Source organism: Bubalus kerabau, chromosome X (assembly GCF_029407905.1).
Source record: "Bubalus kerabau isolate K-KA32 ecotype Philippines breed swamp buffalo chromosome X, PCC_UOA_SB_1v2, whole genome shotgun sequence".
In the NCBI taxonomy this organism is placed as follows: Eukaryota; Metazoa; Chordata; class Mammalia; order Artiodactyla; family Bovidae; genus Bubalus; species Bubalus kerabau.
This window is the reverse complement of record NC_073647.1, coordinates 11,802,577-11,826,782: the sequence shown is the minus strand read 5'-3', so window position 1 is coordinate 11,826,782 and position 24,206 is coordinate 11,802,577. Positions and strand designations below refer to the sequence as shown.

At 35.8% G+C, this 24,206-nt stretch overlaps 1 protein-coding gene and 1 pseudogene across 16 annotated transcripts in view; one reads left to right on the top strand and one right to left on the bottom strand.

The window, feature by feature from the left end:
- The window catches only part of THOC2 (THO complex subunit 2), a 117,883-nt gene extending 96,055 nt beyond the window's left edge, over nt 1-21,828 (top strand). For 3 of the 16 annotated variants that reach the window (XM_055564408.1, XM_055564402.1, XM_055564418.1), the window contains 14 exons: nt 224-352; nt 717-848; nt 939-1,123; nt 1,632-1,810; nt 2,056-2,158; nt 2,828-3,258; nt 3,421-3,479; nt 4,861-4,992; nt 9,755-9,892; nt 10,228-10,297; nt 10,380-10,537; nt 12,411-12,487; nt 12,967-13,012; nt 18,786-20,586. In XM_055564408.1, the coding sequence (XP_055420383.1) occupies nt 224-352; nt 717-848; nt 939-1,123; nt 1,632-1,810; nt 2,056-2,158; nt 2,828-3,258; nt 3,421-3,479; nt 4,861-4,992; nt 9,755-9,892; nt 10,228-10,297; nt 10,380-10,537; nt 12,411-12,487; nt 12,967-12,994 (1,821 nt within the window). In that variant the 3' untranslated portion in view covers nt 12,995-13,012; nt 18,786-20,586. Of the gene's footprint in view, nt 1-223; nt 353-716; nt 849-938; nt 1,124-1,631; nt 1,811-2,055; nt 2,159-2,827; nt 3,259-3,420; nt 3,480-4,860; nt 4,993-5,357; nt 6,272-9,754; nt 9,893-10,227; nt 10,298-10,379; nt 10,538-12,410; nt 12,555-12,966; nt 13,013-18,785; nt 20,587-21,017 lie in introns of those variants that run through there. The other 13 variants (XM_055564412.1, XM_055564411.1, XM_055564407.1 and 10 more) reach the window with 12 other exon arrangements.
- Nucleotides 18,535-23,779, bottom strand: LOC129639531 (tyrosine-protein kinase Fer-like; annotated as a pseudogene).
- Nucleotides 23,780-24,206: the final 427 nt, after the last annotated feature.

Genomic DNA, 24,206 nt, shown 5'->3' with positions numbered 1-24,206 from the left:
TCTTCATAAAAGTGGTTTTTGTTGTTGTTGTTATTGTTGCTTTATAAATGTACTATTTTTTCACAAAAGCCAAAATCTTTAAAGGTCTTGGAATTGTGAATATAAGAGGGGATGATGCATTTTGACTAAACCTACCTATTTAGTTTATTATGATTGGTATTACATGGTCTTTTAATATTTTGAACTTGATCTGTCTTCACATTTCACACATTGTTTTCTGTAGGTTTTCTCTGATATAATTTACACAGTTGCAAGCTGTACTGAAAATGAAGCTAGTCGATATGGGAGATTCCTTTGCTGCATGTTAGAGACTGTGACCAGGTGGCACAGTGATAGAGCCACATATGAAAAGGTATGAGAAACAAATACTATTAAATTTTACCCATTTACCATGTATATAATGACCACTTCCAGTAAGTTCTGGGTTGTTTGGTTTTAAAAGGGAAGCTGAGTTCAAGATTCAGTTGTAAAACAATGTTTAAAATTTAAGCACAGTTCATTCATTATTAAAAAGTGCTATATTTTTATCCTATCTCAAACTGATATTTCAAATTAATGTCACTGAATAAACAATTTTTCTGTGAAAACTACCTATAATTTAGATACACATCATACTTTCCCGTGGAATCATTAATCTAGTCTACTTCAGTTTCAGCTTCTGCTGTTTTGGAGGATAGAATCTTTCTTTAAAAGTGACAGCCTATTTTCTCCCTTAGGAATGTGGAAATTATCCAGGATTCCTTACTATATTACGAGCAACTGGATTTGATGGTGGAAATAAAGCTGATCAATTAGACTATGAAAATTTTCGACATGTTGTACACAAATGGCATTACAAACTAACCAAGGTAAGAAAAAAATTTGTATTTCTCAAAGGTGTTTTTTCCTTCTTCATACTGACACTTTTATAATAACAGATCTTAAAATGTTTGTTGTAGGCCTCGGTACATTGCCTTGAAACAGGCGAATATACTCACATCAGGAATATCTTGATTGTGCTAACAAAAATACTTCCTTGGTACCCAAAAGTTTTGAATCTGGGTCAGGCATTGGAAAGAAGAGTGCATAAAATCTGCCAAGAGGAAAAAGAGAAGAGGCCAGATCTATATGCATTGGCTATGGGGTAACAGAATTATACTTTAATGTGATTTATGAGACTAGATTACAGAAGGATTCTGAAGACTCTAAAATGTTTTACAGTGTTGAAGTTTATCTTCTGCCTTACTTCAGGAGATTATGGGAGATTATGCGATCATGTTCCCACAGGCTGGTGAGAGTTGTCACTTCTGATTACTAGCTTCCGGTCTGTACTGGATGATAGTTTCAAAAGTCATACATAACATATTTTGGCTTGAAGAAAATGCAGTTTTATCATTAGTTGAATTATCAGATCTTCAGTAGTGGAAAAAAGGCATTTTAGTTGAAGGATTAGTTTACATTGAGGTTTTTATTTTTAAGAAAGCATCTAGGCTCTCCATAAAGACCTTTAGGAACTTACTGAAAGTTAATATTATTTTATTCTTTGGAACCAAGTATCAGAGTGAATAACTTGCTAATTTTATTCTTTTAAACCCCATGTTTGTGCCTTTTGATTTGTATTTGTATATTTAAACACTTTGTGCGACTTTCAGCTACTCTGGGCAGTTGAAAAGTAGAAAGTCATACATGATACCTGAAAATGAGTTTCATCACAAAGACCCCCCTCCGAGGAATGCAGTTGCCAGTGTACAAAATGGGCCTGGTGGTGGGCCTTCTTCATCCTCGATCGGAAGTGTATCTAAGTCAGACGAAAGCAGTACCGAGGACACTGGTATGCTTATTTGTATGAATTTATAAGTAATACATTTTGCTCCAGGAAACTGATATGTTTTGTATCCCATGACAAGTAAAATGCTGGCTTAGTGTTACTTTTTTGTTTCCTAAGTAGCAGTATGTTACTGCCAAGAAGTGATCATTCCTTTGTTTCTTTCTATCTAGTCTTTAATCATTTTGCTGTGAAATTGTAACTTATTTACATCTTGGGGCTTGTCAAATAAAGCTTTACCTTTATTTCAGATAAATCAAGGGAGAGATCTCAGTGTGGTGTGAAAGCTGTTAATAAAGCTTCTAGTGCCACACCAAAAGGGAATTCAAGTAATGGAAATAGTGGCTCTAACAGGTAGGAACACTGTGCTCTGGACCAAAATTCTGAATTCTTATATGATTAACAACCTCACTAGACATGAATGAAAGAGGATGATAGTTGAATACTATTAAACTCATTTATGTTGAACTTAAAAATTTTGTATATACTGCTATTTGATGATATGCTTACCTTCCTCACATTTTTTATAATGTTGAAACTGCCTTTGTTTCCTCTACTGGAATATGCAGGGGAATGTATGTGTTGAAGTTGAAAAAATTTTTTTATGATTGGGTGTTTGCTGTGGACAGTCTAGGTAAGAGTAATTAATATGAGAGAAGCATACACTGATTTAGACCAATGATCCATCCAACTAAGTGATCCAGTTCCTGATCATAGCACCCTGGGTTGTCTTATGGGATAGTTTTTGTTACTTTTTAATTCTCAAAGGTTATGAACATATACAAAAAGGCCCAGCATCACTTTAATTACTCTTTCTTAATCTACTGTTTGTGAATTTGGTTATTATTTATTGGATAAAGAACTACTTCCCTTTTGTCTTAAAGTTGTCCTTTAGTTTTCAAAGGGTTACTCTTAGTTCTGAAATTTTTGAAGTTAGTAAAAAAAAAAAAAAGGCTTTATGATTTATAACTGAATGTATTTTATGGCCATTTTGTCTTAAAATCTTGTGTTTTCCTTCTTAAGCAGCAAAACTGTTAAAGAAAATGACAAAGAAAAAGGAAAAGAGAAAGAAAAAGAGAAAAAAGAAAAGACTCCAGCTACTACTCCAGAGGCCCGAGTACTTGGTAAAGATGGTAAAGAAAAACCAAAGGAAGAACGGCCAAATAAAGATGAAAAAGCAAGAGAGACAAAGGAAAGAACACCTAAATCTGACAAAGAGAAAGAAAAATTCAAGAAGGAAGAAAAAGCTAAAGATGAGAAATTCAAGACCACTGTCCCGAATGTAGAATCAAAGTCAACTCAAGAAAAGGAAAGAGAGAAGGAGCCGTCCAGAGAACGAGATATAGCAAAGGAAATGAAATCAAAGGAAAATGTTAAAGGAGGAGAGAAAACACCAGTTTCTGGGTCCTTGAAATCACCTGTTCCCCGATCAGATATTACAGAGCCTGAAAGGGGCAAGTTTAAGTTTGTCTTTCTTTTTACTTGTTTACCTTTGGTGTAATTTAAAGGGAGAAACTAATACTTAAGAATCTTAGAAGTTGGTGTTTTTTTTTTTTAAGTGTTTGGGAAAAGTGGAAACATACCTTAATTGTGACTATTTCTTTTCATCCCAACAGAACAGAAACGTCGCAAAATTGATACCCATCCTTCTCCATCACATTCCTCAACAGTAAAGGTTAGTATAGCCTGAGGAAGGCAGCGTCCATGTTAGGCTCACCTGTTTGGAATACATGTCCTGACTTCCTTCAAGTCTTGTGCCAAGTATTCACTGGAGCCACTGGAGGTTTTATATTGCATTAGAAAATGATTTTTTTTTACATATTGATGGACTGATATTTTTTTCCTATCAAGTATTTTTCTTATAAGAATATTAAAACTTCAAGGACCTAGCACTAATTTTGTAGTGTTTCAAAGTGCAAGAGAAATTTTTCCCAGAAGTGCCTCACTGCTTTAAGCAGTCTTTTTTGGAGTGCAATGGTAGCTACAAGCAAATGAATCTTTGCAGCAGGATGAAGCCTATTTTCCGGCATAAATATTGAAGAATATATATCACTGAAGACTTCCTGGATGATACAAGATAAACAAGATACCTCTGAATTCATCAAGCTTCTTGATGAGCATCATACCGATGTGTGCCTTCTAAGAAGGAGTCTTGAAAGGAGTTCCATTTTAAAGTCTCCTTGGTGATCAGTTCTCCTGTAGTTGTGTATATTCAGTGAGCATGCAGCTTCTGTTGTGTCTTCCCTTGGAGGTTTGTTTATACCCATTGGGTTCCCAACAAGTTGAACCTTGCAGATGTGGCATCCAATCCTACCACCCAGCAAAGAGAAACCCCAGGCATTCAACTGCAGCATAAAATCGTGGGTGTAGCCTTCTTGAAGACTCAGGGTAGCCATTCCTTGCTCCATATTTAATTTTAATTCTAAAGTCATCTAATTTCATGGAATCTTTGAATTTGCAGTACGTTGAACTTTTAAACCTGTAAGTTAACTAATTCTTCATCAAGAGCACTGTGGTTGAATACCGTAATTTCATTTTCTTTGTTTGTTTTTTTTTTTAACGTCTTTTTTTTTTTGTGGGAGGTATGAGATTTATAATTAGAGGCACTTTGCAAAAAGAAAAGAGTTAATTACTCTTTTATAGAATATATTTTGTTTTCTTGTTAATGTAATGCCACTGAGTTTTCTGCCTAGAATAAAATTTGTGTATGTGTATGATAGAGTCACAAGTAAAGATTGAAACCTCTCTATTAAAGAAAAACTATGAAAATAAAAGACAATGTTGTGATCTCCACTATCTTAAACTTTTTTATGGGGAAAAAATATTTTGCTTTCTTAAGCTTAACGTTACCTGTAGCTTAAATACAGTATTATGAAAAAATGTGGCATTGACATTTATTTTTAAATTCTGAGCAGAGAAAGATTTTTATTTGTTACAATGAGTACATATAATTGAGTTTTTTTAAACATTACAATTCCATTACATAGTTTTTTTTTTTTAAACTGTTGATATTCATATAATAATGACATCACGAGATTTATCCTCACAAGAAGTAGATGGTTTATTTCCAGGTTACAGCCATACTTCCCAAAGTTCCTCTGGGTTCTGAGAACTATGCCAGCTCACCTGTCATCTCCATTCATTTTCTACAGGACAGTCTCATCGAACTCAAGGAGTCTTCAGCAAAGGTTTGAGTCTTTTAAAATCATCATGCCTAAGTAAAACAAAGAAAAATTCGTTACTTCATTTGTTTAGTATACCTCACTCTAGTAAATTCAGTAAGCTAGTGGAATAACCTTTAAAAATACCTATCACAAACTGAAACAGTGGATGACAATGGGGATGATCCCTTTAAGTGAAATTGTTACAAAATGTATGTAATGTGGCAACCTTTCTATAATCTCTCCTTGCTTGCTGTTATGCCTTATCCTTTTATGCTTCAAAATCTGAAAATAAGTTTAAGATATGCGGAGGGAGTTGGTTTTTTTAAGGGGGAGTAGGCTTATTTAATTTCTCAAAACAAATCTGTCAGACTGTTTTCTAATTTTTTTAGATTAACCCAGAAGACCAAAAGATATATCTGATGCATTCACATAACTCTTCTAAAAACCGAGCCCATCTCAACCCATAAACGTCAACCCATTTTATGTCACTTCTGCCGAGCTACCTTTTTGGTAGTTGTGGCATATTATCAAAAAATATGGTTAATGTAAGCTAATCATTTTCTTGAAGGGGAATATTCAACTCAATGGTTGTGTTTACATGTCAGTATTAATTCTTGCCTATTCTTGAATATTCTGCTACTAAAAATAATGTGCAGTTTGTGTATCTTATTACAGAGTTCATTCATTTCATGATTATAGTTGAATTGTCCAATGTTCATGTTATTTTGTCTTTATTATTATAAAATTTGTACCCTGTTTCACTTTGATTTTCTACTTTGCCTCCTCTTATATCTGCTAAGTATGATTCCTTACTGGTGGACCAGTAAAAAAAATGGTATCTTGGGAACAAAGCCAGTTGACAGTACTAACCACTTTTAGAACTATAGCTTTAAATTGAAATGTCTGGATATTGGGCAAGTAAGCACTAATTTTTAACACCTTAGATTAGCCAATATGCCTGTCCTGAAATTGTAGCATTGTTTTTAGAATATACTGTATTAATCAAATGTGAATGGTTTCTTTTAAAGTAAAATTTTTGCTATATTGATTATGTATTCCAGTATAGTAGATTTTTATAACCAGAGTGGGATTGTGTATGTATGTCAGTCTTAACCGTCAGTGGCTTGTGTGGGCTGTTTTAAATTCATGGGTTTACAATGTTACCTTGTGAATATTTCCTGGAACATATTTTGAAGCAGTTGGAAACCTGCTGTTACACTTAACTGGATTTTTAAATCAATGATGAAGATTATGGTTCCTTGCATTTTGTGAAAGCCTTTTGAAAATAAAACATATGAGATAAGCATATGTTATCTCATTTCATACTCATCATAGATGTTGTGAGGCAGGAAGGGCAAGTAGCAGTGTCTTTTTTTTAACAAATAACAGCCTAAAGTTTCTGATCTTTTCCCAGTGGCATATAACTTGTTAGTACCAGAACTTGTACTAAAATTAAGGTTCCTCAAGTATTCTTACCACCATGAAAATAAAGTTGCAAAAAATAGTTCTTTGATTCCTAGCACCCATATTTCAATAGTAGTTGAAAGCGTTCTTAACTTCTTTTGTGTGTTTGTCTTATTTTTTAAATTATAGTGATTCAAGGGTGATCCTGTTCCCCTTAAAAAAAAGATAGTGGTTTTGTGGGCATTTAAAACTCAATAGATTTATTCCATATTCAGTTGGAACATTTAGAAATGGCATATGAATATACTTGTAAAAATTGTGACTCATACCACTTTTCAGATCCTTAGTGCCTGACAGTATGATTAGATGTTCAGTAAATATTTAAAATGAACTTCTATGCCTTTGGACTTGTTAAAGCATCCAAAGTTCACTAGTCTGAATAGTAGTTGATGTTGCTTTTTGTGTGTCTAGGAAAGTTTACTAGCATATAAATGTCTTAGAAAAAAATTTTTTCTGGATTTTGAGTGCTTTCTAATATGAATGATCTATAAATAAACTCACTGTTTCTGTGGTAGCTTTTACTTTATAGAGGATTTGAAAGGTATGTGTCTATATTTTCAGGTCACTTTGTTATTGTACATGTAAAAATGTTTCCCTGCTTTAGTTTCATCTTTTAGTTATACTTTGTCCAGGATCCTCTTTTTTAAAAAAATTAAATAGTTGCTATTTTCATTTTTCAATCCATAGTGAAAGTAATACATGGACCTGGCTTTTCAAGATGAATTAGTATCCAAATCTTTTCTGTCAGTTCACCTTCTACCCCCAGTTTCCAGTTGGCATGTTTCTAGTTTTGGTCCATTGTGTTTTTATTTAGCAATCTTAGCACTTACATTGGATAAAGTATGCATAGCAGTCTCCTTTAAACCAAGCTTCTCTGTAATTTCAGAGTGGAGCAGTAACCCCCCCTCAAAAAATAAACTTCAGCTTTTAATTCTGTTCATCATCTTAAAACAAGGGTCTACAACCAAACCTGAGCCTACATGTCAGGCCATCTGCATATGTATTGAGTACTCACTATGTGTACAAGGCACTGGGAAGTACGTAAAAGTAGAAAAAGGGAAATTAGCTTCCCTGCCGTCCTGTAAACTGTGTTATGGACAAAAGTCAATGACATGGTATTAATTAGGAATACGTGCCACCAAAAAGGCTAATATAAAATAAGAATTCACTGGACAGTGATTTGTGGAGTTGAGGGCATGTTGAAGTGCTGATGGGTTTTGAAGTCAAAGTAGTTTAAGAGATTAAGATAAAAATGAACACCTGTTCCAGTGAAGAGACCTGCTGGGAAGTACAGGGTGTTAGGGAGCAGCAGCAGCCACAGCCTAGAGTACATTGGATTACTCCATAGTAGAATAGAATTGTGCAAAGCTTGTGAAGAGCTTGGAATGCTCAAGCTAAGGAATATGCATTTTATTCTGTAGGCAATGAGAGACTGTTTTTGTAGAAAAGAGTATTGTCATCACAACTATTCTTAGAAGGATAGAAAGAAGGAATAGAACGGGTACATTTCTAAACTAAGAGTTTCTAGGTTTCCCAGTTCCTTGCAATACAGAGTTCAAGTTAGGTACACTTCATTCTTGTGGAGGAGTGTGCGTGTGTGCATGCCTGTGTGCACACATGTGTGCATGCGTGCACATACTTATAATCACAAACAGAAATTTTACTGGAAGAACTAAGCAGTACTACACTAAGAGTATTGCAATAACACTGCTTTCTTTGTCTTGTCAGTTTCATGAGTAATATTGACTTAAGGTGTGAATAAACTCCTCAGTTAGAAAATCTTAGTGTCATTTAGGGCACGTACCTGGCAAGAGTACCTTTTGGACAAGCACTTTTATGATTGTTTCTCATTCTCTTGCTCTTTGTTATTAATAAACATTTTGTCTATTTCAGTTGATCATCAACTTTTATACATTGAATTTTTAAAGAATCTACTTATGCATTGCTATCGCAGTATTTCTGAGCAAATTGAATTGAAAATATTTGGTGGTGTTAAAAAACAAGTGTTAATTCTCAAACTGTTGGCCGTCTTTTTTTGTGTATTCCTTTGAATACCAAAGGATTTGTTTGTGTAAAAATATTTGACTTTTGACTCACTGTTCTTTTCATTCTCAAGGTATATCTAGAATTGTGTAGTTATGTAATGAGTTATGTTTAGTATCCTGCCTAATAATTTTTAATGCCTTAAGTTAAATGTAAGCTTACAGCACAGTTATAAATGCTACAAGGTTAGGTGTCTGATTATTTCCTTAATACTTTCTTTTCTAATAGATTTCCATATTTACAACTTGTATAAGTAAGATTACCTCTTTTTTAGAATTAGCACATCCTTGATCTTTGGCTATTTTATGGCCTATGGGCCTTTCACTGGAGAAAGAATAGGCAAAAGAGAACATTGGTTCATCATTTTTCAGTCTGTTTCATCAACCTCAATGGACAATATGGCTTTCTGAGCTTTTTAGAACCAGTAAGACAAATTTTGAGCTTCCCTGGTGGCTCAAATGGTAAAGAATCCACCTGCAATGTGGGAGACCTGGGTTCGATCCCTGGCTCAGGAACATCCCCTGGAGGAGGGCATGGCAACCCACTCCAGTATCCTTGCCTGGAGAATCCCATGGACAGAAGAGCTTCGCGGACTACAGCCCATGGGGTCACAAAGAGTCGGAGACGACTGAACGACTAAACACAGCTCAGCGCAAGACAAATTTTACAGTCAATTGTGATTACTTGACAGAAACTGGAGTGCTTTCAGAAGTAGAGAATATGCAGCCTTTAACGGTGATTAAGGAATAATCTATTTATGATTTATACTGAGGCAGAAAAGACTTATTAGTAAAGTCATGGCTAGGTTTTATATTATATTTTCCTCACTGTCATCAATTGCTTATCAGTGAATGGTAAAACTTTAAAATTTCCATGATTGTGTAGAGTTTGTTTTTTTTTTTGTTTTGTTTTGTTTTTTTTTTTATAGTAGAGAAAGCCCAGTAACTATTTTCCACACATGAGCTCTTGTAATGATGGTGGCTATAGGTCTTCACAGTAGAACTATATAAGGACCTATAGCTTGTGAATTTACTAATAAAAATCTCAGTTGAGGGAGGAGTGAACTGGTTGAGTTTAAATGATAAACATTTACAAGGTCAAGAATTGAGGTCTTTGCATAATTTGTGCCATGCCCTTTTATTTTAACTCTCATAGTCCATACAGCTGACCAGTTTTGACTTTGGGTCTACTACCAAATGTCTTTCATTAAATAAACAATCGAGCAAATGTCAATACTGGAAAACTAATAATCTTTAGTAATATTGCCTTAATTTAACAGCTCTACATTAATCATACTCCTCCACCACTGTCCAAGAGTAAGGAGAGAGAAATGGACAAGAAAGATTTGGACAAGTCAAGGGAAAGATCCAGAGAAAGAGAAAAAAAAGATGAAAAGGACAGGAAAGAGCGGAAAAGGGTTTGTAATTTTTTAAAAACTAGTTTGGAAAGTTCATTATCATGTACGGTAGTGTGTCTGTTGTCTTATTTAAAGTACTAGTTTGTTGCATGACAGTCTATTATTTGGTGTTTAACTGGTATTTTCACCCTAAAGTGTGTTTGAATCTTCTACAGTATAAGGATCTTCAGCCTAATAATCTCTACCAGCTCTTCTTGCCTATCATGTCATTTTACCAAGTATGTGAAACTACTGCAGATATTCTCCAATGCTAGTTAGCTATGCTCTTCTTGTAGAAAAGTAGTACTTTAAAATAAAAACTCTCAATCAACGTAGTTCACAATTCTTGGTTCTAGGATCACTCAAACAATGACCGAGAAGTGCCACCGGACTTAACCAAGAGGCGGAAAGAGGAAAATGGAACAAGTAGGTAGACTTATTAATACTTTCCAAGTAGTCATCAAACTGAATTGAAAAAGGCTTTCATGATTCTCTTTTATAATTCCAGTGGGGGTTTCAAAGCACAAAAGTGAAAGTCCATGTGAGTCTCCTTATCCAAATGAGAAAGACAAGGAAAAAAATAAGTCAAAATCTTCAGGCAAAGAAAAAGGCGGCGACTCATTTAAATCTGAAAAGATGGATAAAATCTCCTCTGGTGGCAAAAAGGTAAATTATGAGAACAAAAGGAACAATGAAACATTTTCTTAGAAAATCTCCCATTAGAAAATTTAACCAATATTGAGGGTTTTTTTTTTTTTTTGTAGTCAAATAGTTTTCTGTTAATTATTTGGGGGTGGGAAGAGGAGGTTTTGGAGGAGGGCAGGTTTTCTTGGAGAACTTGAAGCAGTTTAGTCCCAAATTGCTGGGAGGGTAGAATCAGATTACTTCTGAATTTCCTTTCCTCTCCATTCCACTCACACCTACTTCTTCTTATCATTGAGTTTCAGTGTGTTTTAGTGTGTTTTCTTTTTTCTCTGACAACAATTCTTATAGTTTCTCTTTAGTCATGAGATTAAAATATGGTCACATGTATTCTCCCTGATCATTACACTGTTATAAAGTCTTTCTCATTTTTCAACACACTTTTATAACATTTTCTTCTAGTAAACTTATGTTTACATCTTATATTTGATTTTAAAATTAAGTGTAGTGTGCATTCTCTTAGATACTAATGGAGAATACTCAGAATATATCCCATGCATCTGTCATAAAGTAAGCAAGTCATTACTAAGGTGTTTACAAAGCATCATTATATTTAATCAACATATATGCCATATATTCATAGTTCTTCAAAGCAGTTTTTGAAAATTGTAAGGTGATAGTTTTTAAAGGGAGGCTGCTCCTTTTAAATAAGTATTTTAAACTGAGGTAAAATGTCATATAACATAAAATTAACCATTTTAAAGTATATCATACAGTGGCATTTAATATATTTACAGTGTTTTGCACTCATCGTCTGTCTAGTTCCAGAACATTTTCATCACCCCAAAGGGAAACCACATACTCATCAAGTCATTCCCCATTTCCCCCTCCTTTTAGCCTTTCACAACTCTGAATCTGCTTACTATCTCTAAGAACTCTTTATGAGCTTATCAAAAACTCTGGCTATTTCCTATAAGTGGAACTGTATAATAATGTGGCCTTTTGACTCTAACTTCTTCACTTAGTGTAATGTTCTTGAGATTATTCATGGTGGTGTATGTATCAGTACTTCATTTCCTTTCATGGCTAAATAATATTCCTTTGTTTGAATATTCGACACTTGTTTATCCATTCATCACTTGATGGACTTTTGTCCTGTTTTCCACTTTTTGGCTGTTGTCAGTTGTGCTGCTATGAACATTTGTGTGCTACTATGAATTATTTGTTTGAATGTCTTTTTTCAGTGATCTTGTGTATATACCCTGGAATGAAATATCTGGGTTATATGGTAATGCTATGTTTAGCTTTTTGAGGACCCACCAAACCGTTTTCCGTAGTGGCTGCACAGCTTACATTTCTACCAGCGATATAGGAGAGTACCAATTTCCCTACATCCTTGCCAACACTTGTTATTTTCCGTTTTTGTTTTATTTGTTTTTACTGTAGCCATCCTAGTGGGTGTGAATTAGTATCATTTTGTTTTTGTGTTTTCTTAATGACTAATGATGTTGAGCACCTTTTCATGTACTTGTTGGTCATTTGTATATCTTTTGAAAAAATCTATTTAGATGCTTTGGCCATTTTAAAAATTGTATTGTTTGTCTTTTTGTTGCCCAGTTGTAAGAATTCTTTATGTAGTCTTGATATTAGACACTTACGAGATACATATATACAAATATTTTGTCCTGTAGGTTGTCTTTTCACTTTCTTGATAGTGTTCTTTGATGTATACAAGTTTTTACTTTTGATGAAGTCCAGTTTTGTTTTGCTTGTGCTTTTGGTGTTATATTAAATAAGTCTGAAGAAAAATTTATGGCTGGTGGGTGATGAAAAGGGATTTTAAGCTGATTTTTATATTTGATTTTCCCTTCCTCAACTAATTTACCATTCGTTATAGGAGTCCAGGCATGATAAAGAAAAGATAGAAAAGAAAGAGAAACGGGACAGTTCAGGAGGAAAGGAAGAGAAGAAACAATATCCTTTTCATCTTATAGATCTTTTTAATCAGTATAATGGAAAACTTTGATACTGATCTTATTTAGAATTGTACCCTTGTAATATGTGTCTAAATGCTTAAGGACTTTTTAAAATGGTCTACCTTTTAAACGGTCTCTCTAGTTAACCCTCTCAAATGTATAAAACATGGAAATGGGAGACTTGATTCTTTTTTTAAACTTCTTTGGTAACTGAGGTGGTTTTATGCCACCAAGGGATTTAAAGTCCCTCTGGCTCTATCACCAAGAGGAAGAAAGGAAACAGAGTCCCTTGGGCTGGGGGCATGGGGAATAGCAGGGCAAGATGATGCTGCAGATGAGCAGAGCTGGTAGAGTCTGAGAGTGCCAGGCTGGTAAGAGTCAGTTAGGCCTGCAGGCTGAGGGATTGTACTAAAAGATGAGACACAATTCTCCCCCCCGCCCCCCCGAAAAGTTGTTTTCCCTTAATTTGTCATCTACTCATAAGTCCTCGGACAAGCACAGATAATGAAGACTTTCAATCAAGGTGAGTGTTCTCTCACCTCTTTTTCATTTAAAGATAGAAATACAAAATGAGATATGATAATGTTGAAGAAACTAGATCCATTTTTGCAAGACACAACTGTAGTTTTTCACCTAAATATAATGCTCAGGTCTGTGGGTAAAGATGTGAAACAAGATTCATGGCTATTTTTAAGCTGTTTTCATTTTAAGCTTGCTGATTAGTCATGCCTTTTTTTTTCTTTTTTAAAGCATCAAGATGTGTTTAAAAACATCTGGCTTTCTCTTCACCACTCATTCCCATCTTCTCTGGATAATTAATCACTTTTTTTAAAGTACCTTATAGGTGGTGGTGGTGGTATCTGCATTTTACAGGGGAAGAAACTGAGACTCTTTAGGGGTTAAGTTGAAGGGGGTGACAGAGATATTACCTGACATGGCCAATACATAAATGTAGATCTTCTTGCCTGCTAGTGTTCTCTCATCTTTTTGCCTTTCATGCCGACATGTTATTCAGAGATTTTTTTTGTCTTAAAGTTTCTTGCTTCTCTATCACTGCCCATGTTTTTCAAAGCCAAAAATATGGTCTGTGCTTTTAGTTTTGGAATTTAAAATAGGCAATTTTGTTTTCAAAGTAGTTACACCTTATATGAGTTTTAAAAAATGTTTTATCCATCTAAGTGGACAGAGTGTTCAGAACCCTTAATATGATCTTTTTTGAGCACTCAGATCATCATTTGAAAAGTTATTGTTTGCTGATGCCTTAGGATTATTGAGGTATGTAGCATGATTTGCCCTCTACAGCTAATGGTTTGAGATGGCAGTATTGAAGTTTTTGAATCTTTTATAGCCAATTTTCTTGTTTCTGTATTAGCTATCACTTCTTAATGACATCAAGTGTACTTACATTCTCTGCCTTCCTCCTAATATTATTTGCTGCTTCTAATCTTTTATGAAACTGGATAGATAACCAAGGCTATTTACAGTTTGAGTGAGAAATGTCTGAGAGCCTGTTCCATATAAAGCGGTGAACTTTAGAGTATGGATTTTGTCCAGTTTATTTTGTCTACAAAGCAGGGATTTGAGGTTGCCAGGTAGGTAACTTCCTGACAGATTATGTGCTTTTTCTGTTTTGTTAGTCTGTGCTTGTTTTCTAAGTAGTAGCATAGAAGGGAAGATGAGAGTTGTGAGAGAGCTTTTAAGAATTTAGTAGATTTTTTTAAATTAGGAAGATTATAAAAGAAATATTACCTATTCTTAAATTCTAGCTATCCCTTTACCTAACAACTTGCTGTCTTCCCTGGTGAACGATAAACTCTTAATCTTTTTTTTATTCTTCACCATAACCTTCCTTTTAGTTGGCATTTTGCTTTTTGCTTTTTACTTCTTGCTGTCACCTGGTCCCCTTATTTAAAAAAAAAAGCTCTACCTCTTGTATCTTCATTAGGAATGGGCCAGTCATTGTCATTGACAGCTGTCACTGTGGTTTTATACATCTCTCTTCTTGCGTAGACTCTTTGTGAAGCACTGGTAGACTTTTCCTTTTTTTTAAGCTATTCTGGCTGTCTTCTGTTGGATACCTTCTAGGGTTGGTCAAGTCTTTATGCTGTTCCTTTTCATATAGAGTTCTCATCATTTCTGATTGGCATCATTTACCTTTCAGTATCAGTATCAGTTCAGTCACTCAGTCGTGTCCGACTCTTTGTGACCCCATGAATTGCAGCACGCCAGGCCTCCCTGTCCATCACCAGCTCCCGGAGTCTACTCAAACTAATGTCCATCGAGTAGGTGATGCCATTCAGCCATCTCATCCTCTGTCGTCCCCTTCTCCTCCTGCCCCCAATCCTTCCCAGTCTTTTCCAATGAGTCAACTCTTCACATGAGGTGGCCAAAGTACTGGAGTTTCAGTTTTAGCGTCAGTCCTTCCAATGAACACCCAGGACTGATCTCTTTACCTTTAGGCCACTTCAAATCTGCTGCTCCTTGCTCCCTTTTTAATTTATATTATACAGAAAGGAGAACTGCTACACATGTCACATTTCCATGATTCAGAGATGCCATTAATTTTAAGATTCATTGTTGCTTTCTAGAACTTTTTTTTTTTTTTGAGAAAAGTACATAGAGAAATGACATTGATTTGTAAGTATCACTCTGATTTCAGAAACATTAAAACGATCATGTTAGTGTTAAGAAAATACAATATACGAATGTGACCCAGATTAAATTCCTTCCAAAGTCTTCTTTTCCTGTTTCATAATTTTTAGTTGCAAAATCCTTTTTGCTTGTTCTCTGTATTTCGTGTTACTTGTTTTTGCTAACGTCTTTGTCCAAATTCATCTTACCTCTCTTTCATTTGGTCTCTGGAACACAACTAACTTCTTTGCTTTTAACCTTTTCCCCTAGTTTAATCTTTAAAAATTCCTGTCTATGAAAAACTTCCACTTAGAACCATTCTTTAGAGTCTCAGTTTTAAATTGATATATATGGTCTTCAATTCATTAATATTGAGTTCAGCTATCTTTTGAGAGTCCTTTAGTGAGCCAGACATTGCTAAATTGAGACTTGCTTCTAGGTTTTGAGAAACTCAATCTACTTGCACTTCGATCCTGGATTCTTGATTTCAAAGAATATTAACAATTAGCTCTCTGCTACCCATCTGTATTTGTAGTATACTACATTCCTATTCTAATACTCCACTCCAGTGAGGCCTAATATGTTTTCAGGTCTGTCTGTCATCTCTGTCTCTTATGTGTAACCTAACTCTTAACATTTAAACCCAAGGTTGCAAATTTTCAGCCCTTAGGCAGAATGTGGATTATTAGACATGCCTTCTTGGCCTTGGAGATGGCAGTGGCACTCCACTCCAGCACTCTTGCCTCGGTGGAAAATCCCATGGATGGAGGAGCCTGGTGGGCTGCAGTCCATGTGGTCGCGAAGAGTGGGACACGACTGAGCGACTTCACTCTCACTTTTCACTTTCATGCATTGGAGAAGGAAATGGCAACCCACTCCAGTGTTCTTGCCTGGAGAATCCCAGGGACGGGGGAGCCTGGTGGGCTGCCATCTATGGGGTCGCACAGAGTCGGACACGACTGAAGCGACTTAGCAGCAGCAGCAGCAGCTTCTTGGCCTTGCACAGTTATTTAACATTTTCAGAATAGTTACACACAATCCAAATGTTACTTTCTATTGAAGAACCGGAACACCTGGCAACATTGTGTTCTCATTCTGCATGGCAGCAATCAGCTGGACCTGCCTAGGTGCTTGTCCCCCTTAAATAGAATGGGTCTTTTTTTGTAGTTTGCCTCAATCAGGCCCCAGTAAGTGCACTTCCATTAGTTTCCACTTTATAGTAGCCCCTATAAACAACTGCTTTTGTAATCCCCATTCTGAGTCTTTCTTCTTCAGCCCATACTTAGAAACTGACCCCCTAAGTGCTCAAAGATTGCTTGTTTTAGGAATATGTAGAGTAGGGAGTGTTCAGTTAACTTTCTCAGTAGTTTCTCGTTGCTTACAAGCATGTATCAGCTCGCCTAGAATCCTAGTCACTGATTCCTATGTATATATGAGTGTGTTGCATATCCCTTTCCATAGATGTTGATCTTGTTGAAGGCAGTTAACTTCCATCTCTTCCTTCTAATCAGACAACCAAGTATTTTTCTTTATTACCTACTATGTTTCAAGGGGTGTTGGTTTAGTTGCTAAGTTGTGTCTGACTCTTTGCGACCCCATGGAGCCTGCCAGGCTCCTCTGTCCATGAAATTTTCCAGGCAAAAATACTGGAGAGGGTTGCCATTTCCTTCTCCAAGAGATCCTCCTGACCCAGAGATGGAACCCTCATCTCCTGCTTGGCAGGTGGATTCTTTGCCACTGAGCCACCTGTTGCAGATACTCTTAACTTTACATGGAGAATTATGTACTCAGAGTGTTAACTATCTTTTTGGAATTGAGGAGAAACATCATTGACTTTTTTTTCCCCTCAATAGAAGGTTCAGTTTATTTGTAACATTTGATAGTATACTGTTTAAGAAGTTGCTTTATGTGCTGCAACATATTTTTTGAGGGCATGTTTATTATGCTTTCATCTGGGTCTGTGTGTAGCAACCACTAAAGGTATACAAAAGTTTTGTTAGGAGATTGAAATGATAGACCCAAACTATTTTTCTTTTCATTTTTATCCTTTAAAGTATCACTGAATTCCATGCACTGATATTCATAGGCACTAAACAGTTGGAGAGAAGAGGAGGGATTTTCCATTTCCTTTCTTCCACTTAAGGCAGACAAAATATTCACTCAGGTGCTATGCTGTTCTTTATCTGTACATAGGCATGAGCACTTCCCAAAGACTCCAATGCCGCATTTACCCCTGAGTGGCTACTCCCCATACACACATTTATCTTGAGAGGTACCCCAGGATGTGCTGAGATTCAGTTCAACAGAATCCTAGTTTTAACTGTTCATTTTATCCAGTTGGAATACCTCAGGAAGTGTGTTTGCAATGATAAAAATTGCTAGGGAGCAGTTTAAGGGTAAGTGAAGGAATAAAGTGGGGTTAGGATGGCTGTCCTATTGTCTTTCTCCTATAGCTTCTTTCTTCCTTGTAAATGTTCATTGGACTTTTTAACTGTCAATTTTATCCATGTGTGCCTTTCTACTTGGCTTGTGGGTGCCTCTGTGTGTGTGTGCGTGTGTGTGTGTGTGTGTATGTACAGGTACTAGGATTAACCAGGAATAAGCTATTAATTTGCTGGGCTTGTATTATGTAGTTTCTCTACATAACTTTTGTTGCCATCCAGAGGGCTCTTTTATGAAGAACTATTGAAACCTTTCTTAGGACTTTTTGGTGAATTTAATCATAAAATTAGTGTGTGTATGTGTTTATAAAGGGGTAGCTCTGATAACAAGGCTGATATTCTGTTTGTCTTTGTTCTCTACTTTGATAAACAGTTTAGCTGCTCTTTGACCCAGACCTGTTTCAGACTTCCTTCTTGCTGTCATAGCTCTCTATAAAGTAACTTCATTGAAAATCAGCTGCCTCAACTCTGAAAGGGTACTCTTTGAAGGCATTTCATATATAGTTTTCTGATACCCAGACAAAGGAGAAGGGTGTGGTGGAACATAGGGAAATGACAACCTTACTAAAACAGCAAGGCCTATTTCTGGCAAAAAGCAAAGAAGAAAAAACCCCAGGATGTCCAAATAATTCCCAATGGAAAGTGATGTTTACAAATGTAATCTTGTCTTAGCACAGTGAAAGGCCACCTTTTTTGGAAATGTGTCCTGCAAAGATGGTATTACCAATGCAGTTTATAGTACTGGGAGAGGAAAGCTGTCTAGGGTCGAGGACAGCCAACTCTGAACTGAGCCTAAAGTAGAAACGCTTTGAGAAATATCGACAGTCCTTGATGTGAAAAGATCTGTGGGATTTCCTGCATTTAGAACCTGTGCTTTCCTATTACAGTGGTTAAAGCTGTACATATTTCTTAAAAATAGTTGAAAAAAAAAATAACCTTAGTAGAATATTCCAGGTAATGTGGTATAGACTTGTTAATGAGAAGAAAATATTACTCTGCTGGAAGATAGAGTCCTAAAGTCTGAGTTTAGCAGTGTTTCATCCCTGTGTGACTTTCTTCTTGATGGCATTTCTTTCTCAAGTTCCCTGAACTTGGGGCGGTTTTCAAGTTTGTAATTCCAAGACTTCAGCATTATTTTGTAAATACATTCTGAACACTGTTGAGAGACTGACATCCAGTATCTTCTTTCCACTTGCTCTTGTGCTTGCTGATTTGTCATTCCAGGGTGTGGACAGACCCCTAAGCTGAAGGTCTCCCAGAGGAGGATGCCAAAGCTCCATGCGTCACTCTCAGAACGATATCTCCCATAATTGAGAGCTTCTGGTGCTGTCCATTTAATGGGAATCTGCTTTAAATCAGAAGATGAATACACACCACCATCCTCTTGACGAGACATTCCAAAGTCACTGGTTTTCAGAACATTATTTTCACCTCCAGGCAGTTTCTTGCAGCAAGGTCCCTGTGTATACAGTTTTTACCTGAGATTTGCCATCCAGAAGCAGCATCTAATAAAAATGTCACTGTTTTAGGTCATCCTTCTTTCTCAGAAAGGAGAGGAAATCACGTCCTGGAACAAGTCCCTTAATTTTGTAGATAGGCTGTATTTGTGTGCTAACTTTTATGAATTTTACAATATTGGTATGATTATATTGCTTGAGGATTTTGGCTCTTGTAAAAATTTTAATTTCAGTTCCTGGGAAAGATCATCTTCACATGTTCTAACAGTGATACCAATTTTATGTTTTAATGTACCCCTAAATGTGTCATCAAAATTTCCCTTGCCCGGTAATTATGACAGCTTCATGATTGAGATGGAGAAGGCAGTGGCAACCCACTCCAGTACTCTTGTCTGGAAAATCCCATGGATGGAGGAGCCTGGTGGGCTGCAGTCCATGGGGTCGCCAAGAGTCGGACACGACTGAGCGACTTCACTTTCACTTTTCACTTTCATGAATTGGAGAAGAAAATGGCAACCCACTCCAGTGTTCTTGCCTGGAGAATCCCAGGGGTGGTGGAGCCAGGTGGGCTGCCGTCTGTGGGGTCGCACAGAGTCGGACACGACTGAAGTGACTTAGCAGCAGCAGCAGCATGATTAAGAACCCATTTCTTATACTGATACCATTTATTATACAATACTCTTTATTGTAACATGAACTTTTTTGGCAGTTAAAAAAAGTGAGTTAAATTCACATAAAATAAAATTTGCCAACGTGGTTTTTAATATATCACTATGTTGTAACTATCACCATTAATTCCAGAACATCTGCATCTTCCCCAAAAGAGACCCCATACCTGCTAGAGTCACTCCCAGTTCTCTCTTTCCCCTCCCCCTGGAAGTAACTAAAGTATTTTCTTTTTGGATTTGCCTATTTTGGACATTTCATAAAAATGAAATCATTCTATATGTGGCCTTTTGTGTCTAGCTTCTTCTACTTAGCATCATGTTTTCAAGATTCATCCATGTTGTAGCATGTATAAGAGCTTCTTTTCTTTTTATAAGTGAATATTATTCCATTGTATGAATGTATACCACATTTTGTTTATCCATTCATCAGTGATGAACAGGAACAATGATTTTTAAGTATTAAAATTAATTGTAAGTTCAACATATATGTATCTATAATTATAATTGGTAATGTCAAGATTATACATGATGTGAACAGAATGCTGTATAGAAATGATATGTAAATTATTGTCAGCATTTCATGCAAGTGTGATTATTTTCTAAGACCCTTCTAGCTCTGATTTTATGAAATGTGTGAATGTAGTATTTCATCAGTAAAATTTAATGCCTTAAGCATTAATTTAAAATTTGAATGAGAACAATGTTAGGCAGATAACTTATTTGCCACATGTTGTAATAATCATGTTTTGATTTATTTCAAATATGCAGTATTTGAAAAATGTCAATACATAAAGGAAACGAGTATAATTAAGTCAATATATTTTTAAAGCAATTTTTATAATTTAGCAGACATTGCATCTTAATATAAGTAACTATTAAAATCATGTCCTTATGAAAAAATGTGATGTCATTTTTCTTTTTATTGATCATGTAAAACTGGTTCCTTTTCATTGCTATGTGTTGTTTACTTTTGACAAGCTATTGCTTGTCCCAGTGGAATGTTTTACTTGTTTCTATTTCATTTTTTCCTTCCTCCCTTCCCCCATTCCCCTCTTTTCCTCTCTCTCAGATAAAATACAAGTTATCATAGTATGCCAAGTAGGCAATAAGAAATACACAAATATTTTATCCTTATCTAGGGACTTAATTCAAGCATTGGTTATTCACAGAACTCATTGATTTTCTTTCTTAAATCTTCCTTCTCTTTTTTCTTCCTTCTTCCTTCTCTCCTCCCTTCTCCTTTGGTCTGTCCTTCCTCCGCCTTCCATCCGTCACCTCTCTCACCCCGCTTCCTTTCTTATCTATCAATATAATCACTTTGTTTCTTTCAGGTGAGATTGGAATGAATTGTTCAGCTGTGACCAGAAATTTATTTTCCTGAGTAGATTGCCAAGAATTATGAATGAAGAGGGCCCATTTGCATCTCCTTAAATTATTCAGTTATCTGCTTTATTGCTCCATGCTGAAAACTTAGAATTGTTGAGTTGTGCATTACTGTATTTAACTTGTTGCTTAGTTTCTACATGTTTATTTTCAGTAAATGGCTGAAAGTGTTAACTGTTTCATATTTTTAGCACAATGTGCTGCATACAGTTTCCAACAAGCAAATAAGGTTACATATGTACAGAGTTTCACTTTAGAGTAACTAAATATTGCCTGGGTTTATTTTTTTTTTCAATACGAAATGCTTCCTTTTTATTGTTTGAAATGGAAAATAAACAATTATTGAACCATTTTGAATTTACCTCATTTAAAAACTCAATTTTAACTTATTATTTGGCCTGTTTTATATTTAGTCAGTAAAAAAACAAAGTGGGAGCAGTGTCTTATGCAATGCCTAGGAATCATTTTATATAGTTCGTGTACGACATTAAAACATGTTTGAAAAAAAAAATGGTACCAGCACTCACTTGTCCCTTGCCATTTTTTTTTTGTAATTATGTTAGAAAAACCAAGGGGTTGGGGGGAATAAAAATGTGTTTTAATTCTACAGTTAGAGAAGCTTTGTATTGCTGAACTTTCATCTGGAAAAGTTTCACAGTGACATTTTTAAAAGGAAATTTTTTTATCTATCTAATTCTACCCATGTAACCTTTTTTTCTAAATAAACAATAGTTTTCTCAAATGATTGTATATCATTGTGTATATTGTTGCTTATTCAAAATAACTTAGCTAAGATTCCTAGCCCTTTTCTTCTTATGTGTGTCTTAGTCCATGGACCACAATGTTTCCAAATGACAGACATCTTATCCAATAATATGAGAAAATCCTATTTTCTTTCCTCTGCACCTGGGGTAGAAAGTGGGCTGAAATCATGCCCAGACTTATTCATTTACTCTTCAGTTTCTTGAACCCCAATGATACCTATACAAATTAATTTTTTTGTAGAGAATGACAGTAAAGGGTTTGATTTTTAAAAGGATTGAGACATGCTGAGTATATTTTAGAATTGGCAAAGGAATATAAATCTCAGTGCCCCCTTTCAGGTAATTATAATTTGCAAATTGATGAGCACAGTGATTATTGTAGAGTGATCCACTCAATGGCTGTTGAGCACCTATAATGTGCCTGGCATTAAAAAAAAACAAAAACGATACCTTGTTAGAATGATTATGCCAGTGAGAAAATAACTATGGTTCACCTCAAAATCATTTGTTTGAAACATATCAGGGAAAAGCTTTCCAGTAGTTATGTTGCATTGGCATTTTAAAGATTTTATGATTGTGAAAATTTGCCAGAACTTAGCATCAGAATCTCTTCGCTGTGTTCTCCAATTTACTGGACATAGGTAACCTTTGCTTTTTTGCTTTTGGCCTTGCTAGAAATGCATTGAGGATGAAAAATACTAACTTTGAACTTAATTGTGCAGAAATTTATGTTTCAAGAAGAAAATCTGTATTTGATAGCTATTTTAAGGCACCTCTGTTCTAGAGGCAAAGAAGTATTAAGACCTAACTCCTATATCTACAGTGCTTCCAATTCTAGCTTGAGAGATAAAGGCCAGTTGAGTGCTGTTGGGGGTCAGCAAACTTTCTGTAAGGAACTAGAGACTTTGTGGGTTTACATTAACCCATTTGGAACTCCTCAGCTCAGCATTATAGTATGAAAGCAGCCATAGGATGTATGTAAAAAAATGAGCATGATGGAGTTCCAGTAAAATTTTATTTTCAAAAACCTGCTCCAGAGAATCCTATGGAAGATTTATTCAAAAAAATATTTGAGTACCTCTTATGCACCAGAGGTACAGCCTTGAGAAAAACAGTTTCTGCCTTCATGGAACTTCCTATTCTATTAGGTTGGTGAAAAAGTAATTGCGGTTTTGGACCCTGAATTTTAAATCATCATAACTAGGCTCAAACACATCTTTATTAGTCAAAATAGGAACCATTACGATCACATTTTTGCCAATGAGAAGGAAGTTTGTTTATTCCTGTAGCATACAAATCCATGCTTCAGGATTCAACAGCTATTTTCTGCATCCTGCTGGTTGTGGAAGTGTTTTCCCTGCAAAAAGTTGTCGAGTTACTTGAAGTGGTAGTTGGTTGGCAAGAGGTCAGGTGAATATGGCAGATGAGACAAAACTTCTTAGCCCAATTCATCCAATTTTTGAACCACTGGTTGTGTGCCCTGCATTCTGTTGACCAGTGCCAGCTGCAGGCATTGCAGTTTTCAGTGCCTCTCATCGATTTGCTGAGCATGCTTCTCATGTGTAATGGTTTCACTGGGGTTCAAAAAGCTGTAGTGGATCAGACTGGCAGCAGACCACCAAAAAGTGACCATGACTTTTTTTTTGGTGCAAGTTTGGCTTTGGGAAGTGCTTTAGAGTTTCTTTGTCTAATCACTGAGCTGCTCATCACTGGTTGTCATATGAAATCCTTTTTGTCACACATCGCAATCCAAGAAATGGTTCACTGTTGTGTAGAATAAGAGAAGACACTCCAAAATGATGATTTTTTTGATTTGTCATCAGCTCATGAGGCACCCACTTATCAAGCTTTTTCACCCTTCTGGTTTGCTTCAAATGCTGAACAACTATAGAATGGTTGACATTGAGGTTATTGGGCAACTTCTCTTGTAGTTGTAAGATGATCATTTTTGATGATGGCACTCAACTGTTGGCAACTTCTGATGGCCAGCCACTATGCTCCTCATCTTTAAGACTCTTGTCTTCTTTGCAAAACTTTTGAACTACCACTGCACTGTACGTTCATTAGCAGTTCGTGGGCCAAATGCCTTCCTGATGTTATGAATTGTCTTCTGTGCTTTATGACATGTTTTGAATTCGAATAAGAAAATTCACTCGAATTTGCTCTTTGTCTAACATCATTTCCCTAGTGTAAAATAAATGTAAAATACACAGCAAGTAATGTCATTAGTGAAAAACATAAAGCAAGAAATATGCATTGAAATGTATAACATAACCACAATTATTTAAGAATGTATCCCAATATCGAACAGCAAAGTTCAACAATGCAAAGTGGAGGCAAACAACAAACACTGGAGGGAGGTGGGGGGGAAAA